This window comes from Monodelphis domestica, chromosome 8 (assembly GCF_027887165.1).
Source record: "Monodelphis domestica isolate mMonDom1 chromosome 8, mMonDom1.pri, whole genome shotgun sequence".
NCBI classification, from domain to species: Eukaryota; Metazoa; Chordata; class Mammalia; order Didelphimorphia; family Didelphidae; genus Monodelphis; species Monodelphis domestica.
The window spans coordinates 5,030,896-5,043,696 of NC_077234.1; the positions used below are offsets into that span (position 1 = coordinate 5,030,896).

The 12,801-nt window shown below is 47.5% G+C and overlaps 1 protein-coding gene across 4 annotated transcripts in view; it reads left to right on the forward strand.

The window, feature by feature from the left end:
- The window catches only part of FGF12 (fibroblast growth factor 12), a 578,750-nt gene that overhangs the window by 333,151 nt on the left and 232,798 nt on the right, over positions 1–12,801 (forward strand). Inside the window, exon 1 of one of the 4 annotated variants that reach the window (XM_001362432.4) lies at positions 5,842–8,711. The exons of the other annotated variants lie outside the window; for them this stretch is intronic. Within the exon in view, the coding sequence (XP_001362469.1) occupies positions 8,513–8,711 (199 nt within the window). The 5' untranslated portion in view covers positions 5,842–8,512. Of the gene's footprint in view, positions 1–5,841; positions 8,712–12,801 lie in introns of those variants that run through there. 4 annotated transcript variants of the gene reach the window in all.

Below are 12,801 nucleotides of genomic sequence, written 5' to 3' on the forward strand. Positions count from 1 at the left end.
TGATCTTTAGCTTGGGAAAGACAGACAACAATGGTTTCACTCTCTGGCTAACTAAGATAAGTGAGGAGATAGTAGGAGAGCGTAACACTGTCTTCAGTGAGTTTGTCACTTCTTCTGATAAATGATATTCGCAGAGTATTGGAGGAACTTGTATGCGAGGAGGGAGCTCCAGTAGATGGGATAAAGAATTGAAAGGGACTTTAGAGGTCATAAAGCTTCAGTTCCTCATTGTTTAGAGCAGAAAACTAGTCCACCAACTAGGAAATAGTCAAAGCATCATTTGAACCCAGGGTTTTCTCAGTCCTAAGTCATTACTCTATGGATCTCTATATTATCATTCAACAAAGTGAAATAACCTATCAAAGGAGAAAAAGTTGGTGACAGCCAGCAATTGAAAGCAAGTCTTCTGACCCCAAATCCAAAGTTCTTTGTAGTAAAACTCATGACACTGAGGTATAATATCAAAGCTATTAGTACCTCAGGGCTAGAATATATCTATTCCTTTTTTTAACCCTTACCTTTTGTCTCAGAATCAATAATTTGTTTTGGTTCTAAGACCAGTCAGGGCTGGACAATGAGGGTTAAGTGACTTGCCCAGGGTCACACATCTAGGAAGTGTCTGAGGCCAGATTTGAACCTAGGACTTCCCATCTCTAGGCCTGGCTCTCAATCCACTGAGTCACCCAGCTGTCCCCACCTATTCTTTATTTTAAAGATGGTTTCTTCAAACTAGAGAATATTTTGATAAAAGGTAGAAAAGTCATATCAGATAAATTTCATTTCTGTTTCTGGAGGCCTTATTCAACCTCCCAATCTCAGGCTTTTCTGGATCTTTAACTTTATCATATCTAGAAACTGATACTAATTAGTTGGGGATTGAACGAAATGCAATATTCATGTTTTCATGTCTGGAAACTTCAGGGTAGGAAAATGCTTTAACACACTAAGACTGTCAAAACGAATTTAAGAAGTTCTCACCATATCCTTAAGGAAGATGCACCTGAGCCAGCAGAACTAAAAAGAGAATGCTGTTCTGTATGGAGGGGCTCAGTGGGATGTCAGGGAGGGTTCTGTCCCGAACATGACTTGTCTGATATGTTTCTTACCCAAGACTTGGGTATGGCCGTAATTAATTAAGTTTAAAAGCATTTCCTTAGTAGTCACCATGTGCCAGGCATAGATGAAATACTTATTATCCTTGTAGATACACATTTTGGTAGGATTATTGGCAGTTTGGATGGATTTAGAATCAACAAATTCTCCATAGGCAAAAACACTGGATCTAATAACGTCAAATAAAATTGAATTTTAAAAATGTGAAAACCTATTCATAAGTTAAAAAATCATCAACTGCATGTGGATTTAATGGGGAAGGCATGTCTAGGCAATATGTAAGGATAAAAATGCCTGGCGGTAGTGCACTACACATGAATAATATGCATGCCGTATTAAGCTGTAGTAGGATGATAAGATTTAGAAAAATACAGGAGGCATATCCTGAACAGATCATCTGGAGTCCTGTGCTCTGATGCAGGACCCCTATTTTAACAAGACTATCTGTGGTCTGAAGCAGGGAGGGAGAAAAGAGTGATGATAGCTCTTGAGACCAAGTTTTAAAAGGATTGGTAGGGGGCAGCTGGGTAGTTCAGTGGATTGAGGGACAGGCCTAGAGATGGGAGGTCCTAGGTTCAAATCTGGCCTCAGACACTTCCCAGCTGTGTGACCCTGGACAAGTCACTTAACCCCCATTGCCCCTGCCAAAAAAAAAAGGAAAAGGAAAAAGGAAAGAATTAGTAGAAGGAATTATGAATGTTCTTCTAACTGGAGAGAAAAATAAAAACAAGTTAGTGGGACACTTTTCACTGATTAGAATTTGTCCCAAAGAATGAATTCCCTAGCACTGGAAATGTTCATAAGCTTGACAGCTTATGGGAGCTACTATAAAGGTATTCTTCCCTTCAGGAAAGAGGGGAAAATGTATCAAGCTCTTATTTTGAACCAGGTACCCTGATGAGAGCTTTATAAGTATTATCTCATTCTAGGAGAAAGGTGCTCTTATGATTCATGTTTTACAGGTGAGGAAACTGAGACAGAACTTAAATGATTTACCCAGATCATAAAGCTAATGTCTAAAGGCATGATATGAACTCAGGTCTTTCTTCCTCCGGGCTAAGTTCTCTCTCCTCATGACCATTTAGCTGTCTAAGAACAAACTAACCTCTGATGAGCTCAGGAATACCGAAGCTATAACTTCTCAAAGCTCCTTGTGTCTGACTGATCTTCTTCAGCTTCAGAATGAAGTTAATGATGAGATAAATAATCCATAGGGATAAATAATTGACAGCAGAACACCACTGAAAATCTACAACTCCTGTAATTTATTAGAAGAAACACATCCCATTAACAGAGATTTTTGAGTCCAGAGAAGTTAGGGATTTTGGTCATCTGTAGGCATATGTATTTATGTATGTATGTATTTTACATGCCTAACTGGCTTTGGTCTTGTCAAAATGCGGAAGAGATTTTCAATTTCTATTCAAAGAGTAATTATCTGATACGCCCCCTTGAAATATGCTCCATTGGTTATGTTGTGGCTCAAACTCCACATTTGCTCATAAAACGAACAAAATCAAAAAAGCAAATACTGTTTAGAGTGAATTTGATTTAAATCCATTGTAGGGTCAGAGGAAAAGTGATCAGACTTTAGGCAGTTGGTCAAAGATAGAGTAGTCCTAACCCTTCTTAGTATCTAGAGAGAAGCATTCAGGTTTTTGTGGGAAACAGTGACCTTTTGGCTCCATTTGGCCCAGAGATGCCACACTGGAGAGGGGAAAGAGCGGGGTATGTATGTTCATTTCTTGAGTTCTTTTCCAAGTCTTGAGTACATTCCTTCCAAGTATTCTTTGCTGCTGTTTACATTTCAGTTTTCCCATAATAGCTCCTTAGCTTTTCTTCTCAGCTGATCAGCTGTGAATTGGAAGAGGTCTTTGCTTAGTCAAAGACAGAGGGTCCTTGGGAAGCCAGTCTGTTCTTGTCTTGCTCCAACTCAGGGAAGAGTTCTATTAGCCAAGTAAAATAACTTTCTTTGCTGAATTTGGACAAGTCTTTAATTGATATCATCCACATGGTGCCACCAGTTGGCCACAAACCCCCACTCATAAGCACTGAGATGCATTGTGTGTCATTTTTGGAAAAAATATATTTTAACAAAAACTATTGTCAGAACACTGTGGACCATTTCAGTCATCCACTCATTGCAAAAGAATGTGGTCATTGAGAGCTGGGGGGGGGGGGTTTCAATCTTTGTTTACCCTGGTATGCACTGCATCTCCCATCACAACTACCCACTCTCAACCTGATACCCTGCTGAACAGCTGTTAAAGCAATGCTGTAATTCTCTTACCCCAACCGGCAGCCTAAGACTCATCTGGTAGATATTGCCTAGATAGCAGCCACATCTACACAGCCCCTAGCCTAATCTGTCGGGTATCCAAAGTTCTCCTTGGTTTCTTTCTATGCAGACCCACTCTTTTCTCCCAGCAGTCCTGTACCTACATAGTAACTGATGTCCTTCAAAGTTGTATCTATCTGAGCCTTTAGATGCTGATCTATGGCATGGCAATTCCAATTCTTCTTATCTTGGAGGTAACCTTTTCCTTATCCTAGAATGACAGCTCTTTGAGGGTTCAGCTTTTAATTACTCAGGTCTAAATACCACCCTACTCTCCACATAGAATAGCACATACTATTCGGTGGAGGAGGTGTTTAATAATTGCTTATTCAATGAGAGTTATTGAATTCAGTTTTACAAATTTCAAAATCCTTTTGATATATTCTCAAAGGCATAATCTATATATATATGGATGGATTTAGAGAAAAATTTATAGAGAGAATTTCAGAGGCAATGAACTGGTGGTGCAGTGGATAGAAAGCTAGGTTTGGAGGCAGGTAAATATGGAATTGAAATCCAGACTAATGCATACTCACTGTGTGACCCTGGGCAAATCAATTAATCTCTCCCAGCCTCAGTTTCATGCTCTATAAATTGAGGGAGAAGACCTTGATAGTCTCCCAGGACCTTTGAAGATCTAAATTTATAATCGTACAACCTTTTTACCCAACCTGTGGCTCAAGGAGAGTGTCTTCAATGCCCATCTAGCATCTACTTGAAGATCTCTAAAGAGGAGGAGCCCCGTACTTTCTGAAGTATGACATTCTACTTCTGTGATGCTCTGAGTGTTAGGATGTTATGCTGTATAAGAATGAGCTGAAATTTGCCTCTTTATTCCATTCTTGACTTGTCTACTGGGTTCAAGCAGCTTCCAAATACTTGAAGACAGCTCTTCTATGCCGACTGGTCCTTCCTTTCCCTCAAGTCTCCTCACATCGATGTATTCCCATTTCATTTAACTGATCCTCCTATGACACAGACTCCAATCAGTTCTCTAGGCAGTTTACCGAGTGAGTTTAGACTCTTTCTTGCTGATGATCCTCAGCACCATGTCTCTGCTTGATAAAGAGTGAAGAGTTCGGTGATCTTGGTGTATTTATTGTTTGCCTTTCCTGGGCAAGAGTCTATCATGTGATACAGGAGATACAGATGGCCAAATTCTTGTCCTAAAAGAAGGAAGAATGTAGACACTGATGATGCCCAAGAACAATTCTAGGGACTTTAGAGTGACTGTGTGTCTGAGGAGGTGAGAGGGCAAAGGGATTCTCCCAGGCTCTGCCAAAATCAGTTCTGGAAAGACCTTAGAGAGGACATCCCTATTGAGTGATGATCTACTGTCTGATTGAAGCTCAGCCGATTCCATTGACGCCTACCTCTAATGATGAGGCTTCCCCCCCCCCCCCTATGAATCAAGCCAAAATTGGGTTCTTCACAAGTTCTCCCCACTGTGCATGGTCCTACCATCACTCTCTGGTGGGCACCCTGCTCAAATTGCAGTGCCCAGAATGGCAGACCATACTCCAGCTGCAGTCTGACCAGTGCAGAGAACCCTTAAGAACTCCCCCTCCTGTTGGACACTACCCTGTAACTTGGCTAACTTGCTCCTGCTTTATTTCCTTGAAAGTCAAGCTTCTCACAAATGACCTTGAGAGCCATTACTGTTTCAAACTGAGCAGGTAGACACAGTGGCTCTTGGATTTGGAGCTAGAAGGGAATTTGGAGGTGATCCAGCCCAATTCACTTCTTTTACAGACAGGGAGCAGTCCCTGAGATAGAGAGCTGACTTGCTCTGCATCATACAGCCAGTAAATATCTCCTGACCAATTTGAACCGAGGTCTTCCTGGCAGCTGGTACCTTGTCCTTTTCACTCTACCGGCTTACCCTAGTTGGCCCCTCATAGTCTAGGAATCTTGTATAGGGTCAGAGAAGAAGCAGGAGTGACTTCCACTTACCAGGGAGTCTTGGAATCACTTCATTTCTCTGTTTTCAGGAGGACACAGGCGTCAGGCCAGCAGGTGGTCTGAAGGCAACACACCCTGCCATTCCCTGATGCTCAGTGGTTCTCAAATAGAGAAATTGTTAACTGAGCCCAACTTGGCCCGGTTTACTACGGTGTTGCTCCATTCCGGTGGCCCCAGATCTGGTCTAATCCAGGCTTTAGCACACAATGGCTGCCTAATCCTGCAGCTGGCCAGGCTACTCCCCCTCTCCCTGCCCCAGCTCACATACCCTTCCTTGGCTGCCCTGGGCCCCCTTTCTCCTCGCCAGGTCCTGGGCAGGGGATGTTTTCTCGCCAGTTTGCTAAAGGAGGGGACAGAACAGACTCGAGCTGCAGTTCCCTAGCTCTGCCTCTGAGAATTTCTCATCCAAACCTCAATCACGTAGGATTGCGTAGAGAGAAGAGGAGAGACAGAAGACACAGAAAGAGAAGGGGGAGGGACGGCTAGAAGGAGGGAAACACAGGCAGCCGCTGGGGCTGGGGGAGGGGGAGGAAGACCAGTGCCATCAGCCCGAGCCCAGGAAGAAAATGGGCACAGCAGCCCACGCTCGCTCGCTGCCCCGCAGCTCCTGACGGCTGGATTTTAACGCCCTCCCCCCGCTGCCCCCCTTTTTACCTCTTCCCAAGCTGCAAGGAAGAACTTCGGAAGGCTTTCCCTTTCTCCACCGGCCCCCCACCCCACCCCCAACCTTCTCTTCCCAGCCTGTGCCCTCGCCAGCCTTCTCTGCCCAGAGTTTCCTCTTCCAGACCGGAGCGAGCCCCAGCCAGAGTGAACAGGAGCAGGATCTGGAGCCCGAGCCCGAGCCGGAACCCGAGCAGGAGCCGGATCGGCCGCGGGCACCTAGGGGTCTGTCGGGCGAACGGGCCAGCCCTTGCTGGCAGCTGACTAAGCGTTCGCCACTTCACCGCCCCTTGGGAGCTGGGCTCTACCCTGAACTTGACCTTCGGCGCCCACCCGGGGGCGCCCATGGATCCCCCGGAGCCTCCTCTCGGGCCGACGTGGGAATGCCCCTTGCGCTGAGCAACACCAGCACCCAGCGGCTGCGGGGAGAGCTTGGGCCGGCTACGGCTGCGGGAGCGTTGGGGCAGCAAAGCAGGCTCACTCCTGGCCAGGGGGTCGCCCCCGGCGCCCCTAGGGGAGCCGGCTTAGGGAAGCCGACGGGAAGCCGGCTCTCCCCTGGACTGACGTGGAAGGCCCGGAGGGCCGGACGATGATGAGCCTCTGTGCTCCTGGGGAGCTGCCTGTGCGCCTGGCAGCCGCCGTCTCAGGCCAGCAGCCGCCGAAGGGCAGGGTGATGTGTGCCCGCAGCGCGCCGGTGCCGGGCGCGTCCTCTCCAGCCGCCACCGCCGCCGCCTCCTCCTCTTCCTCCGCCTGCCTCTGTTGCTCCGGACGCGTGCCGCCTTCCTCCCAGGGCGGGGATGGGGGCCACAGAACTGTCTGAGAGTCCACGGCCGCCCGTGTCTCGGATCTAAACTATCGGGCTCCCTGTGGGGCTGGCTGGTGTCTGGGTGCGAGCCCGGGACGTTGCTCCGAAGCTGGGGCGAAGGGCTCGGCGCCGCGGGCTGGCCCTCGGGGCGATGCCTTGAACCCTCCTCGGACGCTCCAGAGCCGGGGCCCTCCTCTTTTCGGGCCGGCCCATGGCTGGGAAGCCCCGCTGAAGTGGCCCAGGGAGGGGCCGGGCCGCGCTCCGCAGCTCAGAGACTCCCCTCCCCAATTCAAGGCAGAGTGGCCGGGCTGGGGAGCAGGGGGCCCCTCTTCTAGCCCTCCCAGACGCTCATTTCCCGAAGGTACTCCCATCGGGCCGGTCTAATCCAGGAGGGGAAAGGGAGTTCCCTTCTTCAGACTGGGCTCTCCATCCCCCCTACCCGCACCCCCGCCCTGTGCCCTCGCCGTGGGGGCGGGCGGGTGGTTCCCAGGGGCGCTAGGCTCCCGGGGATCTCCCTCCCCAAGGTTCCTCCCCTCCTTCTCTTCTTCCCTTCCTCCCTCGCTCCCTCCCTCTCTCCCTCCTTCCCTTGTCTGCACCGCCCGCGGTGAATTGAGGTTTCCCCAGTTTCTGGCTCTCCTGGAGCTGGTGACAGCTGCCACAGCCACACGGTACCTGGTGACCCACCAGTACCTGGACCCCATCCCACCTGACCGCCTTTTGTGCCCCCAGCCCCGCCCCCCGCCCCTGACAGGAAGCCTTGGGTTTCCGGATGCACTGCCAGCAGGTCAGTTCGGAACAGAACCTAAACCTTCCCCACAAGCGCGACCAAAGCTGGGAGCGCGGTGGGCGATGTCGCTAGCGCTGGCTGCCCTGGAGGGAATGGCTCTGTTAGACTTGCAGAGACCGCCCGCGGGGACATAATTGGCGGCCGTCCCCCACCCCAACCCCCCCTCAGCTTTGGTGGTTTCTTTTCTACAGGCCCTTTTACTCACTTTATAGCTGCCGCCCCCCCCCCCCCCCCCAATACACCCCTCGGTCACAGCTTTGTACACTGATTTTATATTGAGCTCTTGAACCTCTGCTTGGGGGAAGGGGTGCAGCCAGGACCCCGAGGGCAGGTGTGTGGGGATCCGGACCGGGAGCCTCCTTATTTGGGACAGCACCTCCAGAGCCAGGCCGGACTCCAGGCTAGGCTGGCCAAGCCTCACCTCGAAAGCGGAGTTCCCCAGCTTCAGGACCTCTAGGCCGGCTTGGGGGGCTCTTTGTGGGGGGACCCGGGTTCGCAGAAAGAATCCCTGTTCTTTCGCTGTTTCTTCAGTAGAGCGCCTGGAAGTTTACACACGGATTGACATTTGTTCTGTCTCCACAAACAAGCAGTTCCTTCGTGGTCCCCCCAGTTGGCCACGGATCCAGACTGATTTAGTTGGCTGCCGGCGCCCCGTTTTCTCGGCCGCAGCCCAAAGAGGGATTCCTCATCACTGCCTCCCCTTTGCCCCATCGAGACACTTTCGGGGTCCTGACTGACCGGCATTGGATTAGAAGGGAAGGGGGGTAGGAAAGGCGGCCACCCCCCTTCTTCTCCCGACCCAGGAGTCCCCGGGGACTAGAGAAGGGGCCCCGACGGCTGAGCCGCGATGGCCGCGGCTATAGCCAGCTCGTTGATCCGCCAGAAGCGCCAGGCTAGGGAATCTAACAGCGACCGGGTTTCGGCCTCCAAGCGCCGCTCGAGCCCCAGCAAGGATGGGCGCTCCCTGTGCGAGAGGCATGTCCTCGGGGTGTTCAGCAAGGTGCGTTTCTGCAGTGGCCGGAAGAGGCCTGTGAGGCGGAGACCAGGTCAGTGGCAGCCTGTGAGACCCGCGGCTGTGCCCCTCCCTCCCCCGACCCGGGGAAGTCGCCTATCCCTTGGCATCTCTACCAGCCCCTTCCCTTGCCATCCCAGTCAGGGTTCAGAGGGCTCCAGGAATGAGAGAGAGTTCTGGAGGCCTGCGCCCGCCTGGGATGGCTCCTTTCCCTCATCTTGCTTCCCCGTTCCCTTCGGAAACCCTCTCCCAGCTGCCTCCCCTCTTTGCCTGGTCCCTCCTGACTGTCTCCAACGTTCTGGCACTTCATCTCAGGAGCTTTCCTTGCACACGTTCCCCATCCTTGTTCCCTGGGCCTTTTTCGGTAATCGTCTTCCCACAGTCTTGGCTTTCTCTGGAGAGCTTGTCTCCAGCCTCTCCACCCTCCCTCCCCGCCTTTTGTATTCGGGGATCGAAATCGGTAGGCAGGTGAGGCCAACATTCTCAATCTGGCCTCAACTCTGCACTTGGTGGGGAAGCCAGCTCCGGAGAGGCCAAAGCCGGAGATTATGTGCCTGATCTTGAGCGTGGCCTCCCTTTTCTTCACTTAAATGGCGTTCAGTTGCTCATGGAAAATGGGGAAGGGGGCACGATGTGACAAGCAGCAAGAAGCCTTGTCAGCCAGCCCACTGGTGCTTATTTTAGGCAAGGAAGGAACCATTTCCAAGCCTAAGCAGAGTCCCAGTTTGAGAGAAGCCAAACAAACAAAATTCCCGCTCTCTCCCTCCCACCTCCCTTATCCGATTTCTTGGTGTGATCGCAAGGCTGTAAACATTTGTTTCTTCTGTTGGCGTTTATCTGAAGAGGCCAAAGGAGGATATATTGTCATCAAAAAAGAGAGCCAGGGACCCCGAAATAAGAAAGATAGAAGAAAGAAAAGTTTACTCGGTTTAGTTTAACTGTTTGCATTTCTGATCCCTTTGGGGGGGTTTCTCTGGGCTAAGGCACAAACATTTAGGAGAGGTAAAAACATGAATGGAAGAGTCACCTAGTCGAATTTGCTTAAGTTTTAACGGAGAGATTTTAAAGTATTGCAGAAATCAAAGCAAGCCAAGCAAGATACATTTCTCATTTTGTCTTGGTAGACATCTAATATTACAATAGAACAATCGCTGTATCTCTTCTGTGTTAATAAGAAAACAGCATCACCACAGATTTCAGAGATGGTAGAGAACTCCGTGATTACCTGAATTAACCCTTTGCTATTATATAGAAGAGAAAATTGAGTGTCAGCAAAAGGAAGTCACTTGTCGTTGGTCAATTTGATAGTAAAAAATGAACCATGATGTGAAAGGGAACCTGACAGCCAGAATCCAGTGCCCTTTATCCTGCATCTCAAGACCTCTTAAATGTAAACAACTCAACCAAAACAATACCATGGTCTAATGGGTCCTCAAACCCTAAAGCTGAATCTAGAACAGCCAGTTCTGAGTTCCGTGTTTTTTCCCATTGGGTAATTGGTGAAACATTAAGTAATTCTACTCCATAGTAAAGGAATTAAGATTAATAAAAATGTCCCTCTGCTTGATTGGGTGGCTTCCCTTTTTATGTTTTATTTTTAATTCTAGTTTTCATGGAATATTTCAAGACTCTGAATTCCTTTGGCTTTATTTCTAACCTGTAGCTCCATTAATTAAATCATTTAAGTAAAGAAATCACATTTCTTTCGCCAGACTTCCCATTTCATGAAATAGAAATATCACAGCAAAGTATCCTTGATCCTGGGAGAATGGCATTGTGTCATTGGTTGCTTATTCTACTGCCATTAGCATCTTCTGGAAATAATGAATTTCAGGACACCTCCTGTTATTTTTTCCCCTACCAGACCTCTGCATCCCTTTCTTCTCCCAACTCTATGCCTATAACATGTATCTTCTCAGAGAGATTCCTGATCATTACTATTCAAGTCAAAGTTTCCCAGATAGAGTAAGATATACCAAAGATGTCAAAGCTAGTGAAGACATCCCGAGGGCTAGTGCAGGATGCATTCATCTATAAACCCAGGGATTTAATCTCTTCTCAAATTGGCAAATTTTCTGGTTTTGAGATTGGATGCTATTCTTAATACTAACAAAGCAAAATAATGAATCTGTTGGTTTGCTGTCGGCAACCATGATTCACATTGCTTGGGGAGAACCTATTTATAGTGAGCCCAGATCTCCAGACTGGCAGCATGGATCACAGCACCAGACAGGGCTTTTTAATGATTTGGGGGTGGGAAGGGGGTGAGGGGAGAGAAAACTTGCTAAAATTGAAAGAATATCAATTGCAGAATGATTCTGTGAAGGGTTCTGGCAAACAGTACCTTTCTGTCCTGCCCTACCTATAACCTGCCATTCATAAAATCGTGTCTGGCTGAACTACACAAACTGAGTAACAAATGGGACAGGTAGAGAAGGGGAAGGACATGCCAATAGGTTCCTACAGGATGCTGAAGGACACTTGGTTCTACATCCTTTGGCTCCTAGGAAAAATATCAATTATTTGGACCCTGAATCAAGTGTGTGTGTGAGGCAAATAGGGCCAGTCACCTCGCAGCTCAGACACTGCAGGGGATTTACCTACTGACCTGGGAAATGCCTGTTCTTCCCTGATTCCTTGGATCTCCCAGTTGACCCATCTATAGAGAAGATACTAATACAAAAATACTAGTGAATCTTGGTAGATTCCATGTATTCTCTCTGAATAAAGGCAAAGTGTGCAAATCTAAAACAAGACTAGAGGTATGTCAGTGGCTATAGCACTACACTAAAATATCATGTTCTCCTTGACTTTGAATGTACAATAGTGATATTCTTGTCTTCAGATAAATGTTTGTTGGGTTGATAGAATGAGAGAGGGTGTTTGGCAATGTTTATCATGAAGGCTTTTGAAAGCATCATTTTCGATTCTTGCACTCTTCCGGGTACCCTATTAGCTTGTGATACATTTAACTGAAAGGAAAGCTTAGGATGATCTGAGTGGCTGCTATTCTGAACTCTAGCTGGTTGAAGGGAAGAATGGAGGAACAAAACCTGAGGGTTCCCAAACTTACTTTCTGAGTCACAAACTATCTTTGGGAAACACCAGTGTTTGATACTTCATCATCTCCTCATGACTTGTATCACAGGAGTCCATGTTTGAGGGGGAAATAGCTGTTGTAGAGAAGACAGCCAAGAAATTAGTGGTCCCTTTTGGCTCTTAAAGTGATCAACTCTCTCAATAGTGTATTGATGCTGTCTTACGGCCCAATGACTAACTCATTTTCTCCCTAGAAGTCCCACAATGCTGTTGAGTTGACAAAAATGAATAAGAAGTAGGAGAGAGGTAAGAGTGGCCCAACCTCTCAAACTGGCTAGAGGTGAGGGAGTACCTCAATGGCATGCTCATCTTACATGTTCAGTGGGGGAGATTTCCCCAGGAAAAAGCCATAATTCCAAGTGAAATGGTAGGAGTGTGTGTATATGTATACATGTGTTATCATATGTGTGTAAATCTATATAGCTATACACCTACATACATATACACAAGATATGCATGTATTTTCCCATTAACAGAGTATGGGATGCATTTGGTCAGGGATTCTTTTGGAGATATATTCTGGACCTGATGACTTCTAAGGACTCTTCAGACTCAGAAATTCTGTGATATGATATGAGGAGAGCTTTATCCAGAGAAAAAGCAAATAGATATAAGGTACAATCAACACCATCACATTTTTTTGTCATCTAAGGGATCTTCTTTCCTTTTAGATTTTGAGGAAGAATCAAAGATTCATTATAGCATCTCTTCCCTTTTCATGGTGTAAGATGCCTCTACTGAGTGACAGATCACAATTATTCCTTCTAGCTCCCAAAATGTTGTGATCCACAATCCATGCTTTGCATATACCAAGGAAGTGAGCCTAAATTAAAACCCATTTTGTAAAGTTTCAGTGGTCTCATTTGTTTAGGCTCTTACTCTTTTCCACTCAGCCAAATCTTGTTTATTTGAAAAGAATTCTGTGCCCTTCATGCTTTCCTAGGTAAGTCTGCTTTGGATGTCAGTCTTCCTGTGCCATGTTTAAGTGTAAAGCAGTCTTTGACATAGATTATTGAATACACAGA